The sequence below is a fragment of the Microtus pennsylvanicus genome, chromosome 2 (assembly GCF_037038515.1).
Source record: "Microtus pennsylvanicus isolate mMicPen1 chromosome 2, mMicPen1.hap1, whole genome shotgun sequence".
Classification (NCBI taxonomy): domain Eukaryota; kingdom Metazoa; phylum Chordata; class Mammalia; order Rodentia; family Cricetidae; genus Microtus; species Microtus pennsylvanicus.
Window position 1 is genome coordinate 7,952,645 of NC_134580.1, and position 27,908 is coordinate 7,980,552.

Below are 27,908 nucleotides of genomic sequence, written 5' to 3' on the forward strand. Positions count from 1 at the left end.
TACAGCTTGAGGCCAGCCTGAACTACGTGAGATGTTGTCTCAAAAAGACAAGCAAAAAAGATGAGGATGATTACATATAGGAAATAATACCACAAGCCCAGCAGAAAGATTGAACAGCCACTTTTTTGCATGCAAATGTTTTGGTTCTTCCTGATCTTTGGTGACTTTGAAATTATACCAGAAGCTTCTATGCAAGAGAATTTTTACTGTACAAACTATGACTGCTGTTCTGGCTGTATTGTTTTGTTTGAAACAAGCTAAAGTCCTCTAGGAAGAGGGAACCCCAAGGAATTGCCTTTATCAGACAGCCTGTGAACCAGTCTGGAACATTTTCTTCATTCATGGTTGATGAGGAAAGGCCCCACTGTGGGCATGCTATTTGGGTAGGTGGTCCTAAGTTATATAAGCAAGTAGGTTGAGCCAGGCAATGGTGGTACATTCCTTTAATCCCAGCACTCAGGAGGCAGAGACAAGTAGACCTCTCTGAGTTAAAGGCCAGCCTTGTCTACAGAGTGAGTTTCAAGATAGCCAGGGCTACACAGAGAAATCCCTGTCTCTAAAACAAAAAACAGAAAAAACAAACACCACCACAAGAAAGAAAGGAAGGAAAGAAAGGCAGACTGAGCAAGCCATGGAGAACTAACTAGTAAGCAGCCTTCTTCCACAGCTGGTGCTTTAGATCCTGCCTCCAGGCTCCTGCCTTGAGTTCCTCCTTTGGCTTCCCTCAGTGACAGACTGTGATTGGGGTGTGTAAACCCTTTCCTCCCCAAGTTGCTTTTGATTTTATCCATGTTTTATCACAAAAATAGAAAGCAAAATAGGAAAACTACATCTTAAATAATATTTCTTATTTTCCCAGAATTGATTATTTTTCTGCTGCTTCCCTTTCAACATGAAAGAAGATCAAGTTGTGCAGGAGGAATCGAGATTCCAAGATGAGGAGGTATTATTAGAATGTTGAAAGTTATGGCAATGTTCAGTCTTTCCGCAAAAATCAAATTTCATAGTTTTTAGCTACTGTTTTTAGGAACTAAAAGTAGAAAACATAAATGTGTAACAATTTCTTTGGCAAAGGGTGCTAAGTTTAGCTACTTAGCAACTGGTATGAAAGTTTTTGTTGTTTGTTTTGCAATAGAAGAGCTCCAACTCAATTCTTCTTTCTGGTAGGCACATGCTCTTCCATTGGTTACATCTCCAGCCCTAAATGAAAGTAGCTTAAAAGAACTTACTGCTACCTATGCATGCTGGTCCTGAAAAAGTATTAAATAAAATAGGTCAAATGAGGGCTGGAGAGATGGTTCAATAGTAAGGCTGGCTACTCTTCTAGAGGGCCAGGTTTTGATTCTCAGCACCCATATTGGTCTGTTTTCTAAATATGTAACAATGTGTTTGAAAAAGTGATCGATCCTACTTCAATGTTTAGATAAGTGGAACTGAAATATTATGAAATGACTAGTGAATCAGAATTAGTCACTCCCAAAAATGTGAAACATTTATTTAGATGTGACTGTCTAAAATCCACTCTTTGTTTCATTTCATTTAGGAATCTTTGTTTCAAGACATTGACCTGTTACAGAAACATGGAATTGTGAGTAACTTTTCAGTACTGTATTAAATGGTCTGTTCAATTCTCTCAGCCTTGTCCTGACCAACCCTGGAAAATTCTTTATTGTGTGGTGAAGGGGAACTGTCTGTCTTCAGTTGTTCAGCAACATGCTTGGTGTTCCAGAATAATTTAATCCCAATATATGAGAACTGACCCCCAGGAGCCAGGAGATTGAAGCAAGGAAGCAGTCAAATCCAGAGTTGTACTAACATAAATAAGGGGAACTTAACTAACAGAAGTGTAGCTCTGGATGGCAGCAAGCCCAAGCAGATCCCCACAAGTTGAGTTAGGATATATTGGCTAACATAAAAGTGACTTAATCAAAGCTAGAATAAGCCTGGTTGACCTTAAGCTAATATCAAAGAGACACACTTCAGACCTGGTAATAATAAAACTGTACTTACCACTCTAGTCGTTTGTCTGTTTATGGTATGCTTGGAAATTATATAGGGGAAAAATCCCAAAACCAACCAACTAGTGCAATCGTGGAGTTACAAATATCTATAGTCACATCAAACTGAATTCATACACCTGGCCTCTACTCATGCATTTAATGCCAGTAGTACTCCTCTGCCTGTGACAACCAAAAATGTCTCTAGACACTGTTGAGGATTCCCAGTGATTAAAAACCACTGATTCAGCTGGAGGTGTTTGGAGCATCTCTAAGCAATCACCACTACCACTTGTCTCTCTAGATTTAACATTAGATAGATAATGCTTTCATTTACAAAAAATTCTATTTGTCCAATAATCAGAGTGAATCATGGTGGCAGAAATGTAGACTGTCAAAATCTGTAGATATCAACAGCAATCATTTGGTGTTAAAAGTTTGCTGAGGTTGTCTTTTGAAATCTTGATAGTAATCTCTTTCCATCAATTTTAGAAAATAGAAGAGGGAGAAAATCCCAGTCTTTTTGTGATGTAGTTATTTGTGTTCTTCAGGAGCAGAAGGAAAAAAAACAACTTTGAAAAATGTAGAGAACATATTGGTAATGAAGTTCTGTAGAAGGAAGGAGCTGAACTGAGGGGGTGAATGTGTGATAAATTTGCTAGCTTTTCCACCAACAGACTTTTCTTTTTAATTTTTTGCTACATTGCCATGGTCTCACTAACATTCTTGGGAAAATCGGGGCACAGCCAGAACATTTGGCAACCTGCTGGGTATGTTCTACTCTGATATTTCTAGAACATTTGGCTAGGTAGTGGGTGGGCTCCACCTGGTTGCTTGTGTAAAATTAGCATCATGATGGAAGGAGATGGACACGAAGCTCATGATATAGTAGAGGGGCCTTTTAGGCTGGCATTTTATCAATCTGCTACACCCATTCTTTCATTTCAGAATATGGCTGATATTAAGAAACTGAAGTCTGTAGGAATCTGTACCATTAAAGGGATACAAATGACAACAAGAAGAGCCCTCTGCAATGTCAAAGGACTCTCAGAAGCCAAAGTGGACAAGATTAAAGAGGCAGCCAACAAACTTATTGTAAGCCAAGTTCATTCTTTGCTGTTTTAGTTTAGCAGAGTTGCCTTTGTAGACTTTCTCATGAACATTAGAAACTACAGTAGGAACTTTAAGTTCTTGTAGATAGACCACAATATATTATAGTCCCCATGTTACCCGCTTATTACTTCAGTCCCAAAGCCACAACAATTAGTTTCCTGGAAGACTGAGGTGAGCATGAATATACCTAGAACATAATCTTGCCCTGAGTTCCATTCCTAGAACCCACATGATAGAAATAGGCATGTACCCCATAGCACACATACAGTTAAAGTTTAAAATCTAAAAAGAAAACCTGGGGGTTGGGGATTTAGCTCAGTGGTAGAGCGCTTGCCTAGCAAGCGCAAGGCCCTGGGTTCAGTCCTCAGCTTCAGAAAAAAAAAAAAAAAGACAAAATAACAATAAAAAGAAAACCTGTTTTTTTGTTTTATTTGTTTTGTTTTAAGATACTTGGAATACTACTGAAGGCAATTATTTTACCAAAACTTTTCTTTATATTTCTTTGACTTTTAGTTCTTCTGCTATTTGTTTTTAGCTGTCCTCCCCTTAGTTTGGTCTCATCTTCTCAAATATGCCTATAGCTTTTCTGAAGCTCAGACTTAAAGAATTTTCTCTTTTCTGCTATAGGCCACCTGGGAAGACAGCCCTGGATTAGAAAAAGACTAACATCAGCTAGGGTCTATGTGTGTGCAGCTGAAATAGATATAACCATGCCTATGTCCACTGAGGTAACTGAATTCATAACTCATACCTTCCAGTGGCACCATGGACTGCAAGCAGTCAGGCTGCAGGGAAAGGCATATAGCCTTAGACTTAAACTCTCCTATAGAGTTTTAGGTATCATCAGAGGACCCCTATTTTTAGTCTATAAATAGAAATGTACAGGAAAGTAGTCACCAAGTATCCCTCTCTACAGAAGATCAAGACTTTTTTATTTCTCGTGTATCTGTGCGGGGAGGGAGGGGGAATCTCATAACCAGAAGAGGCTGTCTTGGAGAGGACCCAGTGACCGTGGTATTCATAGACCCACTAAGCAATGTATCCAGAAGTCACTTCCTCAACTGCCAGAGTGTCTAGAAAGTCTTACAGTAGTGCCCAAATTTTGGCAAACTACTACTTTCTAGCTCCTACACATATTTTTTGTTTGTTTTTTGAGACAGAGTTTCACTGTGTAGCCCCTGGCTGTCTTGAAACTTGCTCTGTAAACCAGACTGGCCTCAAACCCTCAAACTCACAGAGCTCCACCTGCAAGTGCTGGGATTAAAGGCAAGCACCATCACCACCCAATTTATTTTATTTTATTTATTTGGTCGGTTGTTTGGTTAGTTGGTTTGGTTTTTTTAATATAGGGTTTCTCTATTCAGCCCTGGCTGTCCTAGAGCTCACTCTGTAGACCAGGCTGGCCTCAAACCCTCAAATTCATAGAGACCCACTTGCTTCTACCTGAGAATTAAAGGTGTGTGATACCTAGTTGCTTCTACACATCTTTTTTTAAAAAAAGTTGTCTGTGTCTGTGTGTGTTATGTATAGGGGTAAGACTTGGAATTATGGCACACATGTGGAAGTTGGAGAACAACTTTGTGGAGTTGGCTCTCTACTTTGACTGTTAATTGGGTTTTGGTTTTGAACTAAGGTCAAATTTAAAGCTATCACTTTGACCCACTGAGTCATTTTACCATCCTCCATAGTCTTCTTATCTTTAGATGCTAAATCTCATTATTTTGTATGTGTGTGCAGGTGTGCATGCATATGTGTACACATGGGTGGAAACCTCAGATATCATTCCTCAGGCACCATTTACTGTCCTAGGATTCATGAAGTTGGCTAGGCTGGCTGCCAGTGAGATCCAAGGATCCACCTTGTCTGTCTCTTTCATGCTGAGATCACACTCGAATTACTTCCTGTTTTCTTTACTTGAGTTCCAGAAACTGAATTTAGGTCCTTGTGCTTGCAAAGTAAAAATTTACTGACTGAACTCTCTCTCTAGCCTCTAAATCTCATATTCATATGTGGTATATATACATGTTTTGTGTGCATGTACAAGTGCCTATGCTTGTGCATGCGGAAGCATACTACGTCTTCCTCTATTACTCTCCGCCTTGTTCTTTTTAAAAATGATTTATTTATTTTTATTTTATGTGCATTGGTATTTTGTCTGCATGCATGTCTGTGTGATGGTGTCAGATCACTTGGAGATAGAGTTGCAGACAGTTGTAAGCTGCCACATGGGCACTGGTAATTGAACCAAGGTCCTCCAGAAGAACAGCTGGTACTCTTAACTGCTTAGCTATCTCTCAAGCCCCTCCACCTTGTTTTTGAGACAAGGTTTCTAGCAGAACCTGAGGCTTAGTTTTGGCTAGGCTGTCTGGCCAGTGAGCTCCTGGGAGCCACCTTTCTCCATGCCCCAGTGCTAGGGTTACAAGCACAAACAACCATACCAAGCTTTTTACATAGCTGCTAAAGATTTGAACTCCAGTTTTCTTGCCTGCATAACAAGTGTTCTTACTCAGCCATAAATTTTCTTATTCAAGGAAAAACAGAAGAACACCTTTTCTTCATCCAGATCTTATCCTTTCTTAACTGAAGCTAGGTCTGGGCTTACTCTTCCCTCCCTTGTGTTTAAGAACTACTAGAACAACAGAGAAACATAATTAGCTGCATTAGAGTCCATTTTCACTGTTCATCACTATGTCAGCTGTAGCTTATTAATTCAGCAAATGAGTGATGCATCTGCCATATAAAGATATTGTCACATGAGTAGTGAACACTACTATTTCTGGGATCCTTAAAATGTCTAGAGCTGGAGGGAGGTGATGCTATTGAATGAGATCAACTGCATTGTCAGTAAAATACTATTCTGTTCTGTGCCATGGATGTATTTCATTTATTCTGCATGACTGTCCTCTAAAGGCACAGTATTTTTACCCATTCTAGACTCAAAAATGAATTCTGAAATTGCACCAGATACCCCTATATCATGCTACCTAATAAGAATGTGAGAGATTGGGGCTGGAGAGGTGGCTCAGTGGTTAAGGACACTGACTGTTCTTCCAGAGGACCTGGATTCAATTCCCAACACCCACATGGCAGCTCACAACTATCTGTAACTCCAAGATTAAACAAACATGCAGGCAAAACACCAATGCACACAAAATTAAAAATAAATAAATATATAAATTTTTTTAAAAAAAGAATGTGAGATGACTCTAAGGTCTTTCCCGCTCCCCCCCCACCCTGGACTTTTTTTTTTTTAAAAAGATTTTTATTTTATATGTATGAGTGTTTTGCATGTATGTATGTACACTATATGCATGCAGTGTCCATAAGAAATAGAGAAGGGCATTGGATTCTCTGGAACCGAAGTCTGGTTGTGAGCCACCATGTGGGTGCTAGGAACTGAACCCAGGTCCTTTAAAAGAGCACTTTACTAGATCTTAACTACTGAGTCATATCTCTAACCCCAAGCCTATGTTTTTTTGCCCATTTTCTGATATAGTCTTCAAAAGGAGCATACACAGATGATGAGCTTGATGACTGAGCATGTAGTGCTGGGAAGCAGTTGCCATTCCAGTCATCTTACACTGTTTTTTAACTTGTCCATTGTCTTTCTCTAGGAACCAGGATTCCTAACTGCATTTGAGTACAGCGAAAAGAGGAAGATGGTTTTCCATATCACCACTGGGAGTCAGGAATTTGAGTGTGTATCTCAATTTTTATTACCACTAAGTACAACCTTTGGAGTCCATTTTTCTTTTCCTCTATCTCATCATGATTTCCACTCTTGTGGAAAAAGTAGCTTCCTACTTTGAGGGAGTTTGTAATGTTTGTTCCAGAATGAACGTGAGGCAAATTCCAGGTTGAACAGTTTACATTTCTTCCAAGGAATTCATAATCATAAATAATTTGTAATTTAGCCTTTATTTATCCATGACTTGAAATATCAGCTTATATTTCATTACTTTCCATCTCCCTTGATGAAGAAAATTTCATTTCCCACTTTGTGTTTACTTAAATTAGTTGTTAGATTGAATATTTTAGAAGAAACAATCTAGGACTTATTCCTCAACAAGGGTGGTTCTAGCATCCCTTTTCATTTACTCTCATGTTTTCTGACATACATTGTTAATTTCCCGAAATTGATTATGAGTTTTCCCCCCAAATTGGATTATCTAGGCTGATGTTAAATATGGGTGCTCAAGTGACCTTCCTGCTTCCAAACAGCCAGGGCTACTGAGCCCAACTTTATTATTTTTTTTATAATAGTTAATTATCCTAGATGGTGATGGTGAACTTTTTATCCCAGCACTTGGGAGGCAGAGGCAGAGGCAGGTGGAACTCTGTGAGTTCAAGGCCAGCATAGTCTACAGAACATGTTCCAGGAAAATGATGGTAGAAAAACCCTATCTCAAAAAAAAGTTACTTTATAGATTTTTCTCCAAGGATGACGTCTAGGTTTTAGGTCTGAAGGTCAGGAAAATATAGATCACAAATAAGGGACTTGTAGGAGGAGTAGATTTAGGATCAAAGGCTGAAGTCTATGAAGTCTAAGCTACTAATTAGACCCAAATGAATGCTAAGCTAAATGCCCAGCCAAGACTCTCTCTCTCTCTCTCTCTCTCTCTCTCTCTCTCTTCCTTTGGAGACAGGGTTTCTCTGTGTAGCCCTGGCTGTCCTGGAACTCACTCTGTAGATCAGTATGGCCTCAAACTCACAGAGATCCACCTGCCTCTGCCTCCTGAGTGCTGAGATTAAAGGTGTGAGCCACCACCACCTGGCCCAGGACTCTCATTTTTAATACCATCACCATTATTATACTTAAAACTAGTAATTGTCCTCAGTTATCTTCCCAGAGAGCTCATGAATGATGTGTGTGAGTGTGTGTGTGTGTTTAGGGTCTTATAACATTTTTCAGGGTGACTTGAACTTGTCATCTTTCTGCTTCAGCCTCCAAAATGCTGAAATTACAGACTATGTATCACCATACCTGGCTATTTATCTAATTATTAATTAGTAAAATCTTCCCAAGATCTAGATGTGACCCAGTGATCAAGTGCTCACCTAGCAGTTGTAAGGCTCTGTATTCAATCCTCAGTCACCCAAGAAAGCAAGATATTTCCTTATGGTACTTATCTTTTTTAAGTCTAATAATCATAGAAGTGTATTGAGATTTAGCTATTCATAAATGTTCAGTTACTATTTATAAACTTAGTTATCAACCTCAAAACTATAGATCTAATACCACAACTTTCCAAGAGCTATTCTATTATTATCAGGAAGCCAAATTTTCCCATACTTTGAAAGCTCCCAAACACCAAATAGTATTATGTAGGTTTGATTTGTATCTGTTTAAATCTTTTTAGATTTAAAATATTACTCTTCTGCACCTAATTCTAAATGTTCCCACGTTTTACAAAAGAAATCTTTTTTTTCTTTTTGGTTTTTCGAGACAGGGTTTACTCTATGTAACAGCGCTAGCTGTCCTGAAACTAACTCTTGTAGACCAGGCTGGCCTCAAACTCACAAAGATCCACCTGCCTCAGCCTCCCAAGTGCTGGGATTAAAGGCGTGTATCATCACCACGTGGCTAGGAAGTCATTTTTTTTATTTCAAATAATTTAGGCTGGTTTCACAGGGAAGTCTTGGGGTTACTTCTTTAGCTTTTCAGCATTGCATAAATGCCAGAAATTTTGACTATTATTTTCCAAAACTACATTTTCAGGGCGACTCTTCTCAAGATGAAAAGTAGCATGAAAATTCTTTAATAGTCACCTGATGTATAAGATTTCTCAAGGGCTTGTGCTCCTCATGGGATGATTTTGTAGTCAATGTCCTTCTCAGATTATACATGCCAGTGTCTTTTACTTATTTTGTTTTATGTGTGTGTGAGTATTTAGCCCATGGAAGCCAGAAAAGTTACTGTATCCCCTAGAACTGGAGTTACAGATGGTTGTGAGCCACCGTGTGGGTACTAGGAACCAAACTCAGCCTTCTACAAAAGCAGCAAGTATTCTTAACCACTGAGCCATCTCTCTAACCCCTTTTCTTTTCTTAATTGAAGTCAGCAGAGACCTCAAAATGCTTCAATTTGCATTTAAATTGCTGTCTTACTTAGGCAAATAATAAATCTATTCCCTTAAGGCTTTGTCTAATTTGTGATTGCATCCCCAAAGACATGCTAATAGAAACGACAAAGGGTTTTTAAGTGCTCCTACCAGGTCTCAGCACAATAACACTTACTTACTGCATTTAATGAATGGATGAATGAGATCATAATTTCTTTAGTTCTTCTCATAGTAAGAACATTAAATGCACTAAAACATTGTGTTACCAATTAAATATATGCTGTCAAAACCTGGCAGATTTCTTCTAACTGCTAACATTGTATATACTATTTGTCTTAGGGTTTCCATTGCTATCATAAAACACCACACCATGACCAAAAGTAAGTTGGGAAGAAGAGAGTTTATTTTGTCTTACAACTCTCCTCACTCCTTTCTCTTTGACTTTTTGAAGTAGGGTCTCTCTGATCTAGAACTCATTCTGTAGACCATGCTGGCATTGAACTCACAGAGATCCACCTGACTCTGCCTCTCCTGTGCTAGTATTAAAGATGTGCACAACACTCTACTCTCATAACTATCAGGTCATACTCCATCACTGACATAAATTAGGGCAGGAACTCAAGGCCTGAACCTGGAGGCAGGAACTGAAGCACAGGCTATGGAGGAATGCTTCTTACTTACTGGCTTGTTCCCTTGGCTAACTCAGCTTGCTTTCTTATTACACCCAGGACCATCTGCTCAGGAATGACACAGCCTACAGTAGGCCCACATCAATCATTGATCAAGATAATACCCTCTGGACTTGCCTATAGGCCAATCTGATGGAGACATTTTCTCTGTTAAGATTTCCTTGTTTCAAGATGACAAAAAAACAACAAGCATACTATCTTTGAACATTTTCTTCTCTGATAGGGTCTGCCTAAAATTTGGTTTTATGTGAGATAAACCAACAATGGCAATCACTGGATTCTCTTAATTTCTGTTTTTTACATGTTCATGAGCATATTAAAAATTAAAGCATGGTGGTGTATGCCTTTAACTCAAGCACTTAGAAGGCAGAGGCAGGTGGATTTCTGTGAGTTTGTGTCCAGCTTGGGCTACATAGGGAGTTACAGGCAAGCCTGGCTTACATAGAAAGATGCACCTGAAAAAAAACTGGATATTCAGTTAACTATTCATATAACTTTTAGAAACATTATCTATGCACAGTTTAAGAAATTTGATTAGTAACAAGACCGTTGCATATGTGTAGTTCAGGCTTTCTTAGCATATGTATGCAAGACCCTGGTTCAATCCCTAGCACCACAAAATAAACACTTTTTTCATTTCCCTTTCTTTCTTTCTTTCTTTCTTTCTTTCTTTCTTTCTTTCTTTCTTTCTTTTTGTTTTCTGTTTTGTTTTGTTTTGTGGTTCTTTTGTTTTGTTTTTTGAGATAGGGTTTCCCTGTGTAGCCCTGACTTTCCTCAAATAAGCACTGTAGACCAGGCTGGCCTCAAACTCATAGAGATCCTCCTGCCTTAGCCTCCTGAGTGCTGGGATTAAGGCGTGCATCACCACCATCCAGCTTAACGAATCTTTTAATTCCAATTCAGAAGAGCAATGGACATAAAGCCTTACGGACACATTTACTATTGATACTCAGAAATAAAAATGGGACTTATAAATTACTTTGTTTAATCTTCTTGCTAATCCACAATAGAACCTGTGACTTAAACAGTGAGTGTCATTTCTTTCAACTATGAATTCCCATTCTTGTTGTATATATAGATGATATGTTACTAATGATACAAACTTCATCTCCTTCTTTTATTTTATTTTATTTTATTTTATTTTATTTTATTTTTGAGACAGGGTCTCTCTCTACACAGTTCTGGCTGTCCTGAACTCACTCAATAGACCAGACTGACCTAGAACTCACAAAGGTCCCCCTGCCTCTGCCTCCTGAGTCCTGGGAATTAAAGGCATGCGCTGCCACACCTAGTGCATCTTTTTTATTTTTTTAAATATTTATTTATTTATTATGTATACACTATTATTTTTTTATATTTATTTATTATGTATACAATATTCTATCTGTGTGTATGCCTGCAGGCCAGAAGAGGGCACCAGACCTCATTACAGATGGTTGTGAGCCACCATGTGGTTGCTGGGAATTGAACTCAGGACCTTTGGAAGAGCAGGGGATGCTCTTAACCACTGAGCCATCTCTCCAGCCCCTCTTTTTTATTTTTTTATCTGTATTTATACTCTGTCACCAATATTTTTTATCTGTTTCCAGTAAATTACTAGGAGGTGGCATTGAAAGTATGGCAATTACAGAAGCTTTTGGAGGTAGGTAGAACCTTAATAGTTTTATATAAAATGACATTTGTTAATATATGGATACATGTATAATTAAACAATAAATAATAAACAAGTTCCTGCTTGAGAATATTTGATGAAGTACCAATTATTATACTACAGGACTATTCTAAGCTAAAATAAAAACATATACTAACAGCATATTTCTTATTGACATTTTTCTTCCTGTTACCTCTGATTGCTATAGAAAAAAATTGAATTTTTTCTCTTATTCCCTCAAAAGGTAATTCAATAAGGTTGATTTTTGTTTAGGCATATTTCATGAATATAGAGAATAATTTTTTTCACTTTATAGCATATATATGTATGTATGTATGTATATATATATATATATATATATATATATATATAGTGTGTGTGTGTGTGTGTGTGTGTGTGTGTGTGTGTGTGTGCGCGTATGTATGTGTACAGGGTCTTATTGTATGGCCCTGACTGGCCTGGGACTCACAAAGAACTACCTGCCTCTGTCTCCCAACTACTAATACTAAAGGCCAGCACTACCATACCTAGCCTATATGCTATATTTTAACAATTAATTCGTGTATAGCTGTTTTACATGCTGAATCTGACAATCCAGTATTTGCACTTAGAGAACTAAATGTGGACTGGAGAGATTGTTCAGAGGTTAAGAGCACTGGCTGCTCTTCCAGAGGTTCTGAGTTCAATTCCCAGCAACCACATAGTGGCTCACAACCATCTGTAATGAGATCTGGTGCCCTCTTCTGGCAAGCATACATGCAGACAGAACACTGTATACTAAATTTAAAAATCTTTTTTTAAAAAAAGAGAGAACTAAATGTTTTGTTGTCATTATTTTTATTGACTTGAAGAAGTAAATCTGATTTTTATTTCTATTGATTCAATCTTAGCAATTTCTCCTCTTATATATTATTTATGAACTTTTTAAATATTTATTTATTTATTATGTATACAATATTCTGTCTGTGTGTATGCCTGCAGGCCAGAAGAGTGCACCAGACCCCATTACAGATAGTTGTGAGCCACCATGTGGTTGCTGGGAATTGAACTCAGGACCTTTGGAAGACCAGGCAATGCTCTTAACCTCTGAGCCATCTCTCCAGCCCCCGAGCTTTTTAAAAATTTAAACTGAGAGTTCAGTGGACCTAAATGATTAGGGAAGTTTTCCTTTGGAAAACATTTGCTTCTGCTGGTAACTAGGGATGGCGCTATTCAAGATCACATCAGCTTTTCCTTGAGAAAAGAGCCTGGCTGTCCTCTCTGTGGTCAGGTCTGAAACTCTCATTTGTGTGACTAGTCCTACGGAAAATTTGCTTTAAATTAACTTTAACCTAAACAGTACTTATGTTGAGAGGCTAAATTTGTTTTGTCTCCCACTTATGGTATTCATACATGCAGCATCCTTTCGTGATAGGAGGTCCTTTAAGAGTGAGATTTGACAGAAAGCAGTGAGGTTCTTCTGTGGAGGGGAATACTGGAAGTGGAATTCGGGACTGTGGGCATTTTAGACAAGTGCTGTATCACTAAGCAACATTCCTAACCCAAATGCAGTGTTAGTTTTGTTTGTTTAGTGAAAAATAATAGTAACTGTACTTTTCTAAAAGTTCCTTTTTCTAAATTTTTACAGAATTTCGTACTGGAAAAACTCAGCTGTCTCATACCCTCTGTGGTAAGAACATACAACATAACAGTGATAGTCAGAACGTTCACTTAGTAGATCTCTACTGCATCTTACATGACCTTATGCAATTGAACCAAAATGTCCAAGGAAACAAAAGCTCAAGAGGTTAAGTAGACAGCCCATTGTTGCACGGATGGTTTTGGAGTGTGTGTGTGAGGTACTGTTGTCAATGCTGCACTATGAACACCTGCATGAAGGTACAGAGGAGGTAAATGGTTTATGGTGAATTGGCAGGAGTGGTACCCAGTATATCAAATTCTTCCTATCCATCTTTTTTGTCTTTTTAAAAATCATAACAATGACATAAAATTTATTAAAGACTAGAATACTTTACTGCCTATGGGTGTATTCAGTCCAAAATGAAGCATAAAATTAAAGTTGGAGCTCAGCAGGATGACTCAGTGGATAAGGCACTTGCCTCCCAACCGAAGAAACTTGAGTTTGATCCCTAGAACCCACATGGTAGTAGGAGAGAGCCGACTCCCACAGTTGCCCTCTGACCTCCACAAACATGCCATTGCATCATGTGCCCCTAAACGAAATAAATGAGTAAATATAATTTTGGGTCTTTAAGCCGGGCGGTGGTGGCGCACGCCTTTAATCCCAGCACTTGGGAGGCAGAGGCAGGCGGATCTCTGTGAGTTCGAGACCAGCCTGGTCTACAAGAGCTAGTTCCAGGACAGGCTACAAAACCACAGAGAAACCCTGTCTTGAAAAACCAAATAAAAAAAATTGGGGTCTTTATTTGTTTGTTTTGAGGCAGGGCTCACTATATAGTTCTGGGTGGATGAAACTTGCTGTATAGACCAGGTTGGCTTTGAACTCACAGGGATCTGCCTGTCTCTGCCTCTCAAGGGCTGGCTGGGATTAAATGCATGTACCACCACACTTGACAAATATAAATTTCCTAAAAAGTAAATATATAATTTTTCTAAAACAAAATAAACAAGAAATTCCTTATGCACAAAGATTCTATTTGTATTTCTTTTACTTAAATAAAAGGAACATAGAAAAGTAGTTAAAAAGGGGGTTCTGAAGCTGGGCGGTGGTGACGCATTCCTTTAATCCCAGCACTTGGGAGGCAGAAATAAGAGAATCTCTGTGAATTCGAGGCCAGCCTGGTCTACAAGAGCTAGTTCCAGGACAGACTTCAAAACTACAGAGAATCCTTGTCTTGAAAAAACAAAAGGGGGGGGGTCTGATATGCACCTTAACACATGTGAACATGCATACACACATGCTAACACAACACACACACACAGGAAAAAAGTGAAAAGGGGGCCAATATTCTAGAATCAAAATGTCTTGTTTCTATCACTGATAGCTGTATGAGTGTGGGCAAGTTGCTTTACCCCTTTAATTGTCCTCATAGTAGAACTGAAATAATAATAGTGCCAAATCTTGGGGAGTTTTGAAAAGTAAATGAAATAATGTGAACGCCTAGTATGAAGTAATTCTTTATGTTAGCTACAGTAATACAATACATATGAGTTGGGGATGTAGCTTGGTTGATACTAAGTCTAGCATACATGAAGCCCTGGACTTAATCCCTAGCCCTGGCATAAACCAATTTGGAGAGGTGGATCAGATTTCAAGGTCATCCTTGGCTACGTAGTAAGCTGGATGCCAATCTGGGATACATGAGAACCTACCTTTTGAAAAAAGTAAATGCTTGGCCTGGGGAAATGGCTCAGTTGAGGAAAGTGCTTGCTGTATAATTTTGAGGACCTAGGATTGCATCTGTAGCACTTTTGTAAAAAGCTGGGTACTGCACCACACGCCTATAATCACAGTTCTGGGGAGCCTGAGACAGGAAGATTCCTGGGCCTTGCTGCCTAGCAAGTCTAGCACAATCAATAAATTCCATATTCAGTAAGAGATGCTGTCTCACAAACGGTGGACACCCATGGGCCCATACATAGGAACAGTTCACTTGCCACAGTATACATGTGTATACATGCAAAGTAAATACATTTAAATATGGACAGTAATTGAAAGATAACTAGAATTATTTAGCAAAAATTATATTTGTGATTATTATGAAAATAACTAACATTTACATTCTAATTCTATTTATTTAAAAAATTGGTTTTGACAAACATTGTGAGAGAGATTAAAATTCTCAGTTAAATTATTATTATCCTTGCAGAGTACTTATTTATCATTGGTTACTGTGGTGGAACTACAGCAATCTTTTTAGAAGCCAAAGGGTCATTGTTCTTTGCTAAGTTTACTAAAATTGCAACCAATGTAAACTTAATGTTAACTTATGTGTTTGTTTCCGCAAAGTTTATTCATTCATGTTAATATTAATTTTTAATTGTTCCCCAGTGACAGCGCAACTTCCAGGAGCAGGCGGCTACTCAGGAGGAAAGATTATCTTCATTGATACAGAAAATACTTTGTAACCCTTTTATTTAAACAAATCCTGAGGCAGTGTGGTAGAGCAATATTATTACAAAAGAGAATGTGTCTTGATATATCATTTTCATAGTGATCCTAGTAACAACAATAATGACAAAAGTAAAGGGGACAGCAGTGCTGACCAAATGCTCACATCACTGCTTGATTTATTTCTCTACTTGGTTTGATGCAAAATGACAAGCAAATACATGAGGTGAAATTGCATCTTAATCATTTTTAAAGCTTCATATCCAAAGATTTTGCTTCAAGTAGAGGGAAAGACTTGAGGAACTTAAATATATTGAAGGAAAGAAAGGGTCAAAGCTTGTGATTGTGTCACAGAGGGTATGGCAGTTTAATTGATATAAAAGTATTCCAGAAAGGTGATTTGGGTCAAAGACATGAAGAACTTTGAAATCAGATGGTGAATGTCAATTAGATATTTTTATTTCAGAAATCTCAGAAAATGGGAATGTTGTCTAGGTTGGAAGCAATATGCACAAAAGGAAGCTGGGTATGGTGGTGGATGTCTTTAACCCCAGCACTCAGGAGGCAAAAGCAGGTTGATCTCTGTGAGTTTAAGGCCAGCTTAGTACATAGTAAATTCCAGGACAGTCAGGACTGTTACATAGAGAAACCCTGCCCCTAAAAATAAGCAATTAAATGAAAGGGAAAAAAAACAAAAAGAAAAGGACAGGACAGGAAACATTACTAAGGGAAACTGAAGACAAAGGAGATTGGCCTGGAGGCTACCCTGAGTCTCATCTAGACAGGGAGCAGAATGGTACTGAAGACAACTGATGTTTCTTGGTAGAGTGTTGAACATGAGGGACAAGAGGATGTACAGATAACTGTGGAAAATTCTGAGGAAAGGATGGAGTCAGAGATGTGGATGAATTAACTAAAGAGAGGGTAGAGTGAACTTGTAACTTTGACATGTGCTTGTATTTATGAAGAGGACTAAAATGAAGAATGTACAGTCATAGAAAGTAGGAGGAACTCTGCCTGTGGAAGGCAAGCAAATCTGAAGTGTGAAGAAGAGAAGAGAACAGATGAGAAAGATCACTGGAGTTGGGAATTAGTTCCAGGGAACATTTGCAGTGGCTTCTGGAGTGATGGAAGTCTCAAGGAAACAGCAAGTGAGGGAGACAATGTGTAATTGGACTTACACAATGGTTTGAGGAGGTACCAGGTTCAGAAGATGTAAGAGCTGCACAGGTTCATTAAATGAAGCCCGACCTGCTTCACCAGGCTTATTTCTCAGCAGAATTAAAGGCAAAGAGATGAGAATGTTTCAGTCTAATCCCATCCTGCTAAACATGTTAAAAATTGGAAAACATACAATAACATTCTTTAGGTAATGAAGGTTTTTGTGTTATCATTAAGGCCTCTTACATGGCCAGAGCATCTTTCTTTTGGTTTCCTGAAAGCACTGCTTTCAGAAAGGTGATCCAGATGGTAAAAAGAGATCTGACATGTCTGAAATGTCTTTTGCTTTGCTCTCTTTTGACTGTTAGCTTGGCTGGTCATAGAGAAATCCACATGTTGCATTCTACAGGGGATTTGCTCCCTCTATCCCCATGTCATAGTCTTATTGAATCATACAAATTGTTAAGCCTCTCATATCAAGGCCTGCTCCTTCTTATTTTCTGTAATTACCCAATTCAGAAAATCTTGTCCTTCCTGAACTATTGTAGAATATATTATCAAAAATACTCCTATGATCCTCGTTGGTATAGTGGTGAGTATCCCCGCCTGTCACGCGGGAGACCGGGGTTAGATTCCCCGACGGGGAGCCAAAAAAAAAAAATACTCCTATGAGAGAAAAATAAGCCAAGAACTATTTTCATAATGCTGAGAAATCTGGGCATGAGAAGTGCCTAAGAAACCTGACTTGGGAAAGGAGGATTGGATGCTTAGAGCTGCAGCAAGAGGGGCTCAGATGGAGTTCCACTAATTTTAGAAAGAATTGACTAACAGTGCTCCTCAAAAGGGAGGAGTGACTCTTGCAGATTAGCAATCTGGACTTTATCAAAACAGGAAGAAATAGTTGAGAGCAAGGGGAAAGTCAGGAGGGAAATCTCTCATGTTTTTTTCTTGGGGTCTCTCAACTTATACTACTGTTTCTTGATATTTTTCTTCTTACATTTATATTTTGTCTTTGTAAGTTTTAAACTTACCTAGGACATAGATTCTTATTACTTTTGTTTTCTATAATGCTCTGCACTGATAATGGGGTAATATGGTCATTAATTCCATGTGACAATCAGTTAGTAAGTACTTATAGATTCATTTGTATTTTCCCTCAGTGTAAACTCAACTCTTGTTTGTTTGGGATTTTGTTTTATTTAATTTTGTTTGTTTTTGTTTTTCAAGACAGAGTTTCTCTGTGTTGCTCTGGCCTTCCTGGAACTCACTTTGTAGATCAGGCTGGCCTTGAACTCAGAGATCCACCTGCTTCTTCCTCCCAAGTACAGGGACTAAAGGTGTGGACCACCACCACCAGCTTTATTTTATTTTATTTTTTAAAGATTTATTTATTATGTATACAACTTTCTGCCTCCATTTATGCTCACACGCCAGAGGAGGGCATCAGATCTCTTTACAGATGGTTTGGAGCCACCATGTGGTTGCTGGGAATTGAACTCAGGACCTCTGGAAGAGCAGACAGTGCTCTTAACCACTGAGCCATCTCTCCAGCCCCTTTATTTTATTTTATATTTATGATTTTTCAATACCAAGTCTCTCTGTATAGCCTTGGCTGTCCTGGAATTCACTCTATAGACCAGGCTGACCTCAAACTCACAGAGGTCTGTCTGCCTCCTAAATGCTGGGATTAAGGGCATGCAACACCACCACATGGCAATAGTTGATGTTTTATAAAGAGTGCACATAAAAGTGAAATGAAACTACAGACATGCATTTTTTGTTTCTTCATTCCACTTGGAACACTGTTAGAGTCACTAAAGGCCAGAGAATAAAGTGTTGATTAAATCTTCTCTGTAGTTTACCTGTTAGTGATTATTAGCATCTTCCATTTGCGGTATACAGGAATGTACTAGTTTCAGAAAACTACCAACTTCTTTAGAAGGTGTATAAAAGTCAAAAACAAAAACCTGCTTAATCAAATCAGATCCCTTTTAGACTCTTGAGGTTACTTTTTGACCCTTTACTTCACATCACCAAATTTTTAATTATTTTGCCATATATTATTAGTGTAATGTTAAACTATTTCATTCTGAGCCAATGAAGAATTTGAAGTGACTTGAATTATAACTCAGTGACATTACTGTTCTAGAATAAGTCTATTTTATAGAACTCTGAACAAAAGAGACTTATGAACCTTAGTTTCTAATTTTCCTTTTAACTATTCTGCTACATAATCCTAAATTATTTGCCAAAACTCTTTGTCAGTGTCCTTATAAAATAAGGACATCACAACTAGCTTTTAAACTTATTTTAAAACTTAATATTCAATGTCTGCTTTACCATTATGTGTGACCTCCTACCATCACCTAAAATATTTTGAAACACTTATAGAGAGGGGCTCTGGGAGTCCTGAAGTGATCGCTAGCATTCAGAATGCCTCTGCAGACACACTGTTACGTCTTAGTTGTTTTACTTGCTCACAGTGCTACCTTTTCTTTGGAATTGGTTTATTGGATCCTTAATCTTGCCACACTCCAGCCGTCCAGATCGCCTTCGTGACATTGCTGATCGCTTTAACGTAGACCACGATGCAGTACTGGACAATGTACTCTATGCCCGTGCCTATACTAGTAAGAACCATGTACATTTTACGCTTAGATTATGGAAAGGTGACAACACTAATTTACCATCTGATGATACTACATTTTCACCTGTTTTCATTAAATTTTCTGCAAATTAGTTCATAAATAGTATCATCTGCTAAGTCCTCAAGGTACTCAGCTACCTTCAAATTCTTTATTTGTTTTCTCTGAAATGTAGAGTAACTGTCAGCTATTTTCCCTTGTAGTGCTGGGATTGACTCTGAGTTTCACATACTCTAGGCATGTGATTTACCACTGAACTAAAGCGACCCAGAGCAACTTTTTTTTTTTTTTTTTGCTAAGGTACCATTTGCCACAATGCTCAAGCAGAATATGCAGCCCTTACTTAGTATAGTTGAGAGGAAAGAAGAACTCTTCTCTGCCTGTTTCCGAGCTTAAGTTAGCCTCTGCTTCTGGCTTCTGTAACATGTTCTGTGTTTCCCATCAGGTGAACATCAGATGGAGCTACTTGATTATGTAGCAGCCAAGTTTCACGAAGAAGCTGGCATTTTCAAACTATTGGTACAAGCTTTTAAATAATGTTCACTGGCAGAGCTACTTACCATATTTTTCTATTCTGTATAAACAAGCATCTTCCTTCTATTTTAAAATGCATGTTTGGTTTTATGTTACTCCTGTGCAGATCGTTGACTCAATAATGGCACTTTTTCGAGTGGATTTCAGTGGCCGTGGGGAATTGGCTGAACGGCAGCAAAAATTGGCCCAGATGTTGTCACGACTCCAAAAAATCTCAGAAGGTAGATCTTTAAAATAAAACAGTAGTGTCACATAGCATCTATTGACTGTGTTTGTGATAGTGTGTTTGCAGAGACCCTCAGAAGGATGTCAGAAGCGTAACATTTTAAATTACTTTGATAATCTAAATGATTATTTAAACTAAAACTAATTTTGATATAAATAACAATAATGATGAATTTAAGTATTTTTCTTCTTTAATTAATTAATTTATTTTTATTTAATGTGCATTAATGTTTTGCCTGCATATATATCTGTGTGAGGGTGTCAGATCTTGGAGTTACAGACAGTTGTGAGCTGCCATGTGGGTACTGGGAATTGAACTCAGGTCTTCTGGAAGAACAGTCAGTGCTCTTAATCGCCGAGCCATCTCTCCAGCCCTTAAGTTTTTTTGTTTGGTTTGTTTTTTGTTGTTTGTTTGGTTTGGTTTTTTAAGACAGGGTTTCTCTGTAGCTTTGGAGCCTATTGTGGAACTAGCTCTTGTAGACCAGGCTGGCCTCAAACTCACGGAGATCCGCCTGCCTCTGCCTCCCAAGTTCTGGGATTAAAGGTGTGCACCACCACCGCCCGGCTCTCTGTTAGCTTTGGAGCCTGTCCTGGAGCTCACTCTGTAGACCAGGCTGGCCTCAAACTCACACCGATTCACCTACCTCTGCCTACCGAGTGCTGGGATTATAGGCGTGAGCCACCACTGCTTAGCAGTATTTTTTATTATTAATGAAAAATAGGAAGCTAGGCATGGTGACACATGCCTTCAATCCTAGCACTCTGGGAGACAGAAGCAGGCAGATCTCTGAGTTCAAGGTCAGCCTAGTCTACGTAGTGAGTTCCAGGCCAGTCAGCTCTACATAGAGAAACCTTGTCTTGAAAAAAATTCCACTTGAGGTTGATTTTAAATTGGGCAGTGGTGGCTCACTTTTAATACCAGCACGGTTGAGGCAGAGGTAGGTGGATCTCTGGGTTCGAGGCCAGCCTGGTCTGCAAAGTGAGTTCCAGGATAGCTAGAAACAAGAGCTTGTTTAAAAAAATAAACTCAATGGTGCAAGATTCCTAAACCAAAATCTACTTTTTGTCTTGTTTTTCAAGACAGTGTTTCTCTGTGTAGACCTTCCTATCATGGAACTCGATCTGTAGATCAACCTGGCCTCCAATTTACAGAGATCTGATTGCCTCTGCCTCCTGAGTGTTGGGATTAAAGGTGTGCACCACCACCACCCAACCTATACTGAAATCTAAACAATGAACTTTGTATTTTTTACTGCCCTTCTCTTAGTGTCTTAATTTTATTTTTATGCAGAATATAATGTTGCTGTTTTTGTGACCAATCAAATGACTGCAGATCCAGGAGCAACAATGACGTAAGCCCCTGTATTGTATTTTGCAGAGATTACTATCAAAAGGTTAGAGTATAGAATAAAATCACTTAGAAATAACCAACCTTATCTAGGTGTGATATCTCATGCATGTAATCCTGGCACTTGGGCGATGATGGCAGGAGGATGGTGAACTCAAAATCAGATTGGGCTATGTTGTGGAGCCTCGTCTCTAAACAACAATAATATTCAGCCTTAATAAGGGCATAGTGTATCTCAGATCACTTCATTACACAGTGCACTGTTATTTCCTATAGCACGTAATGTTTGTTATTCAGAACCTATTTTTTCTGTATTCTCTATAGAATAAAGCAGTGTTTTAACAATTTTCATCAGTACTAGGGGCCCTGCTTTGATCTAGGACAAAGGGGGTATCAAAGGACTTAGGGCCTTGAGATATGGTTCATCAGTTTAGAACACGCATTGCTTTTGCAGAAGACCTAGGTTTGAGTCCCAGCACTGACATGGTAGCTTACAGCTATTCATAATGCCAGTCCCACGTGTTCCAACACCTGACCTCTGCAAGCACTAGGTATGCACATGGTGCCCATACATGCATACATTCAAGCAAAACACTTGTACACATAAAATAAATCTTTTTTTTTTTTTTTATTTTTTTTTTGTTTTGTTTTTCGAGACAGGGTTTCTCTGTAGCTTTTGGTTCCTGTTCTGGAACTAGCTCTTGTAGTCCAGGCTGGCCTCGAACTCACAGAGATCCGCCTGCCTCTGCCTCCCGAGTGCTGGGATTAAAGGCGTGCGCCACCACCGCCCGGCAATAAATCTTTTTTTTTTTAATATTTATTTAATTATTATGTATACAATATTCGGTCTGTGTGTATGTCTGCAGGCCAGAAGAGGGCACCAGACCTCATTACAGATGGTTGTGAGCCACCATGTGGTTGCCGGGAATTGAACTCAGGACCTTTGGAAGAGCAGGCAATGCTCTTAACCACTGAGCCATCTCTCCAGCCCCCCATAAAATAAATCTTAAAAAAGAAAATGATCTTAGGCAGATAAAGCTTACATTCCAAAAAAAAAAAATTGAAAGGCTGCTATACTAAAAAAAAAAATTAGTCCTACTGCACGTACTGGCTTTGTGGGAGCCTAGGCAGTTTGGATGCTCAACTTACTAGACCTGGATGGAGGTGGGGGTTCCTTGGACTTCCCACAGGGCAGGGAACCCTGAGTGCTCTTCGGGCTGGGGGGGGCACTTAATTGGGGGAGGAGGAGGGAAATGGGAGGCGGTGGCGGGGAAGAGACAGAAATCTTTAATAAATAAATAAATTAAAAAAATAAAAAAACAAAAAAAACAAAACAGAAAAACAACAACAAAAAATAAAATAAAATTTAAAAAAGAAAAAAAAGAAAGAAAAATTAGGCTTTTGATTAGATATACAAGAGACATCTTAAAAACACACACACACAAAGAAAGGTCTGTTACTCATAGAAACAATGTAAGTCACACAAAACATATTCAGAATTTACTGAAGTATTTGCCCACATGTAAGAGTACAATGGCTCTCTGAAAGATGGCAAGGAATAGCAAAGCAAAGAGAGCTAAAATAAGATTGTGAAAGCTTAAAATTCAAAAGAAGGTTTGTTATCACTACCTAGAATGTTTGACTGAACAAGCAGCTGAATAACCCTAAGTTCACAATGACTTTCAAAAGCTTTTCTGTGTTTTATTCAGAAAACTTTAACCAGAGAAAATTTACAGATTAGCACAATGAATGCACACACCATTTTCTTAGATTCCCTAATGGGTATTGTTTCATTGCAATACACACACTCTCTCTCCTCCTCTCACCTTCTTTCTCTCCCTCCCTCTCTCTTTCCCTCTTCCTCTCTCTCTCTTTTCTCTTATAAACATGCATGCTGGCATGCACATCTGTGAAATCTTTTTGTCTGGTCTATATAGTCCTGTATGTCCATAAATACATGCATTGACATATATTAACCTTTTTTTTTTTTGGTTTTTTGAAACAGGATTTTTCTGTGTAGCTTTGGAGCCTGTCCTGGAACTCACTCTGTAGACCAGGCTGGTGTTGAACTCACTGAGATTCACCTGCCTCTGCCTTTTGAGTGCTGGAATTAAAGGCGCGCACCACCATCATCTGGCAGCATATATTCTATTTGTTGTGTGTGAACCATTTGAGAATTGTCTGGCTTTTTTTTTCTGATTGTTGAGTATTATTTGTAGACACTGATGCTTCACCACTTAATATTTCAGCATATTTCTCCTTTATAAGCACAGAACAATTAACAGATGCTGGTTAACATCAACAGTGATGCTATCTGATATCCAAGTTTCTCTAGTTGTTCTGACAGTCTTCTTTATAATTGCTATAAAGAGGTTGTTTTAGATTCATGGTCCTCAGCTAAGGGCATGCATTTCGCGTACTTACTGAGTCTCTCTAGTCTCCTTTAATCAAAATAGCTCCTCAATCTTGTTAGATTTTTATGATACTGAGATTTAGCTTAAAATTTTTAAAAAATTGTTTTTATTTTTATGTTTTAGATTTTGTTTGGTTGGTTGGCTTTGGTTTTTCAAGGCAGGGTTTCTCTGCATAACAACCCTGGCTGTCCTGGAATTTGTGGGTGATATTCAGATTATGTAATACCATGTTTTGCAATAAGATTTCACCATTTATTTTAGCACCTGTCAATAAATCTTGTCTAAATTAATCATTGCTTCAATGTTGCAAAACAAGGTGATTTTGCATTAAACCAAGGCACTGCTTCTATTAGGTGCATATAAAATGAAACATAGGCATAGATACTAACAGATACTTGATACATTAATGCAAATTCCCTAAGTTGTCCTGAAATGAATGCGCCTATCTTCGGACATTTAAAATTTTATTTATTAATTCATTTTTATTTGCTTTATATGTTTGAGTGCCTATATGTATGTATGTGCAACACATGTATGCTTGGTACCCGATAGGGCCAACAAAAGGCACCAGATTACCTGGAGTTACAGATGGTTGTGAGCCATCATGTGGGCAGTGGGGACTAAATATGGGTCCTCTGCAAGAGCAGCCAGTGCTCTTCACCACTGTGCTTTCTCCAGCCCTCTTCAGGCATTTAAAAGCTTACCTTAGCAAACTGCTGCATCTTTTGCATTTTGATCTATCTCCTGCTTTTCAATATCTTTTATGAGTATTTTCTACTTAGTTATTGGAAAAAACTAATGCGGAAAATATCAGCTATGTGAATAGTAAAAAGAAAGCTAAAATACTGTGGGAACAAAGTACAGCTTAGTGGTAGGATGTGCACTTAGCATGTGCATCCAGTCTCTCTCCCTTCCAAAATATAAAAGATTGAGAAGAAAACCAACCATTCATTAGTTCAAATATTTATTGAAAATCTACTAGGTAACAAGATCCTGAGAATTCATTAGCAAATGAAAGAGACAAAAGCCTTTGTTTCCATAAAGAAGAAAGATAAATGATATCGATTTTGCTATTTAACTAAACATTTTAAAGTCTCGGTATGGCCATGTCCCACATCACATCATCTGTAGTGTAGTCCTCTAGTGCTTAAAGCAATCTTTTCTCTATGAAGTGTCTTTTCTACACAGGACATAAAGTACTTCACAAAGAGATTAATTTTAAACTAAAGAGAAATGGAAGATTTTTAAGGCTTGCTTTAAAAAGAGAAAATGACTCATTGGTTCAGAGGGAGGAAGTGGGTTGCATTCAGATAAAACAGTACAAGTTAAAGAGAACTGTTCTCTCTTCAGGTGTGGGGAGAAAACACTGAGGAGGCCCAAATTGTCACTCTAGAGTTACAAGGTAAAAGAAATCAGTGGAAATTAGGCCAGATAGAGGTTCTTTTTTCTTGTATTTGTAAAAAGTTTCAAAAAAGAGTAAAACCATCTTGAGCTTACTCCTGTAAGACAGTGAAAGAAGATTTGAGAGGTGGCATAAAGGAAATAACTGGAGGGGGAGGCAGAATGGAGAGATTTATATGAAGAGAGCCAAGCAGAGAGCCAGCGATGATAACAAAGCCTAGTATTTTTGCAGGGTAAGTCTGCTGTGAAACATCTCTTCCACCTAGCCAAGCTGTAAGGAAACAGGCTCACTATAATTAGTATGTTCTGAAGTATATTAAATTATAACAGTACAGATTAAATACATGTCTTTGTATAAAGCACAAAGTTATCACATCTAAATGAAAAAGGGGACAGTTTTAAACTAAAGGATTTCAAATGCTATTAGAAACCCTCCCATAAATAAAATATCTTGTTTCTTGGTGTTGAGGAACTCCAAGCTGCAGCTCGCCTGGAGCCTGTCAGAAATATCACTATAATTGGTATGAATCCCTGAGTACACTGACAATAATTGAGGCTTGTATCCCATGCATTATACTTGATGGCACATCGTATTAAAAAAGAACAAAATTATAGAGGCGAGGAGCGGCTGTATGATACAGCAGAGCAGCAGCTCCTAGATGAGGCTACAGCTCCAGACGTTAGCACTGCAACGATCCAGTTGATGGATCCTAGAGATAACAAGCCAGAAGGTGAGCATAAGAAGCTGCACACTGGCCGGGCCATGGTGGCACACGCCTTTAATCCCAGCACTCGGGATGCAGAGACAGGTGAATCCCTGTGAGTTTGAGGCCAGCCTGGTCTACAAGAGCTAGTTCCAGGACAGCTAGGACTGTTACACAGGGAAACCCTGTCTTGAAAAACCAAAAAAAAAAAAAAAAAAAAAAAAGCTGCACACCAGGACAAAGAAGCTCCAAGAGAGAGACCATGATGTCACCATGTACTATTGTGTGTCTATTTTCCTTCCTTCCTTCCTTCCTTCCTTCCTTCCTTCCTTCCTTCCTTCCTTCCTTTCTTTTCAAGACAGGGTTTCTCTCTGTAATAGTCCTGACTGTCCTAGGACTCACTTTGTAGGCCAGGCTAGCCTCTAAACTCACTGAGATCTGCCTGTCTCCACCTCCCATATTCTGGGATTAAAGGTGTGTGCCACCTCCACCTGACCAGCTTGCTTTTCTTATAGATCCCAAGACAACTAGCCCACCACCATCCAGAACATCTGCAGTCTTGTGAATGTATAACTTATTCATTAAACATGTCAACCTATGGCTTACATTGCCAGCTTAAATGAAGAAGTAGTATGTTTAGAGTCACTAGCATAGTAATCTTAGGCAAAGTGTTTAGAACCCCATCCATTCTGTGTAAACTTAAGTAATTCTCATGTGACCCTGATGTAATTCAACTCTCTTCACCTTCTTGTAGTTTTCTATGAAGCCAGTCTCAATATGTATTTGCACCTCTCCTTATCCTTCCCCACCAAACAAGAACTCCAATTTCAAAAGATGGAAGGGTGCAGGCTTTGAATTTTTGTGTGTGCATATTTTAGGAGCAGACAGAAAGGATGGATATATCACTTAATAATAGCAACTACTACCACTTCCTTCTTCTCCGCCTTTCTACTTTCTTTTCTTTTCTTCTTTTTGAGAAAGCCCTGGCTGTCCTGAACTTGCTATGTAGACCAGTCTGCCTGCCCCTGCTTCCTCAATGCTAGAACAAAGGCATGTCCCTCTATGCCTGGCTCACAAAACTTCTTAAACATATCCTTTTTTTTTCTATTGGTCAGGACTCAAGGACATGTGTTGAGACAGGGTCTGTCTCTATGTAACCCTGGCTGGACTAGAACTTACTATGTAGACCAGGCTGGCCTGAGGAGGCAAAGGCAGACAGATCTCTGTGTTTGAGATTAAAAACATGCCCCAATACTCTTTTTAATAAACCAAGTCTTCTCTTTAAAATTCTTTTTTTTTTTTTTTGCTTTTTCGAGACAGGGTTTCTCTGTGGTTTTGGAGCCTGTCCTGGAACTAGCTCTGTAGTCCAGGCTGGTCTCGAACTCACAGAGATCCGCCTGCCTCTGCCTCCCAAGTGCTGGGATTAAAGGCGTGCGCCACCACCGCCTGGCTTTCTCTTTAAAATTCTATCTTGGATGTACTCTTTTCTTCCCATGTCTCCCTTATTTTAAAGCCTCTTCCTCATTCTGTTTTATTCAGCCTTTATCTTCTCAATGGACCCCTTCACAGATTTTCACCTTGACCCTTCAAATATAAAGCACCAAGAGTTCCATTGTCTGGTTTGCCCTATAGCCTGGATCTATACCCTGACAAAATTTAAGATGGTATTATGTATATTCCTAATTTTTAAAAATAGGCAGCTCAGAATATTTACTGTTCGCCCAGTCATACAACTAAAACTAAGGAAGTCAGGATTTGAGCCCCATACATCTCTGACTTTGAAACTGATGCTCCTTGGGCAGAGATATGTAGTTTAGTAGAAGAGTATTGGCCTAGTGGCTTAGTTAGGGTTTCTGTTGCTGTGAAGAAACATCACGACCAAAGCAAGTTGG

At 38.7% G+C, this 27,908-nt stretch overlaps 1 protein-coding gene and 1 non-coding gene across 3 annotated transcripts in view; both read left to right on the forward strand.

Moving 5' to 3' along the window:
* Positions 1-892: 892 nt before the first annotated feature.
* Dmc1 (DNA meiotic recombinase 1) overlaps positions 893-27,908 on the forward strand; it is a 33,665-nt gene continuing 6,649 nt past the window's right edge. Inside the window, exons 1-11 of one of the 2 annotated variants that reach the window (XM_075963505.1) lie at positions 893-943; positions 1,544-1,588; positions 2,946-3,092; positions 6,725-6,807; positions 11,451-11,503; positions 13,140-13,181; positions 15,525-15,597; positions 19,284-19,375; positions 19,836-19,909; positions 20,031-20,145; positions 21,441-21,501. In XM_075963505.1, coding sequence (XP_075819620.1) covers positions 893-943; positions 1,544-1,588; positions 2,946-3,092; positions 6,725-6,807; positions 11,451-11,503; positions 13,140-13,181; positions 15,525-15,597; positions 19,284-19,375; positions 19,836-19,909; positions 20,031-20,145; positions 21,441-21,501 — 836 coding nt within the window. The remainder of the gene's footprint in view (positions 944-1,543; positions 1,589-2,945; positions 3,093-6,724; positions 6,808-11,450; positions 11,504-13,139; positions 13,182-15,524; positions 15,598-19,283; positions 19,376-19,835; positions 19,910-20,030; positions 20,146-21,440; positions 21,502-27,908) is intronic. The other variant, XM_075963506.1, reaches the window with a different exon arrangement.
* Trnad-guc (transfer RNA aspartic acid (anticodon GUC)) lies at positions 17,321-17,392 on the forward strand. Its single transcript has one exon. It is a non-coding gene; the product is annotated as a tRNA-Asp (tRNA).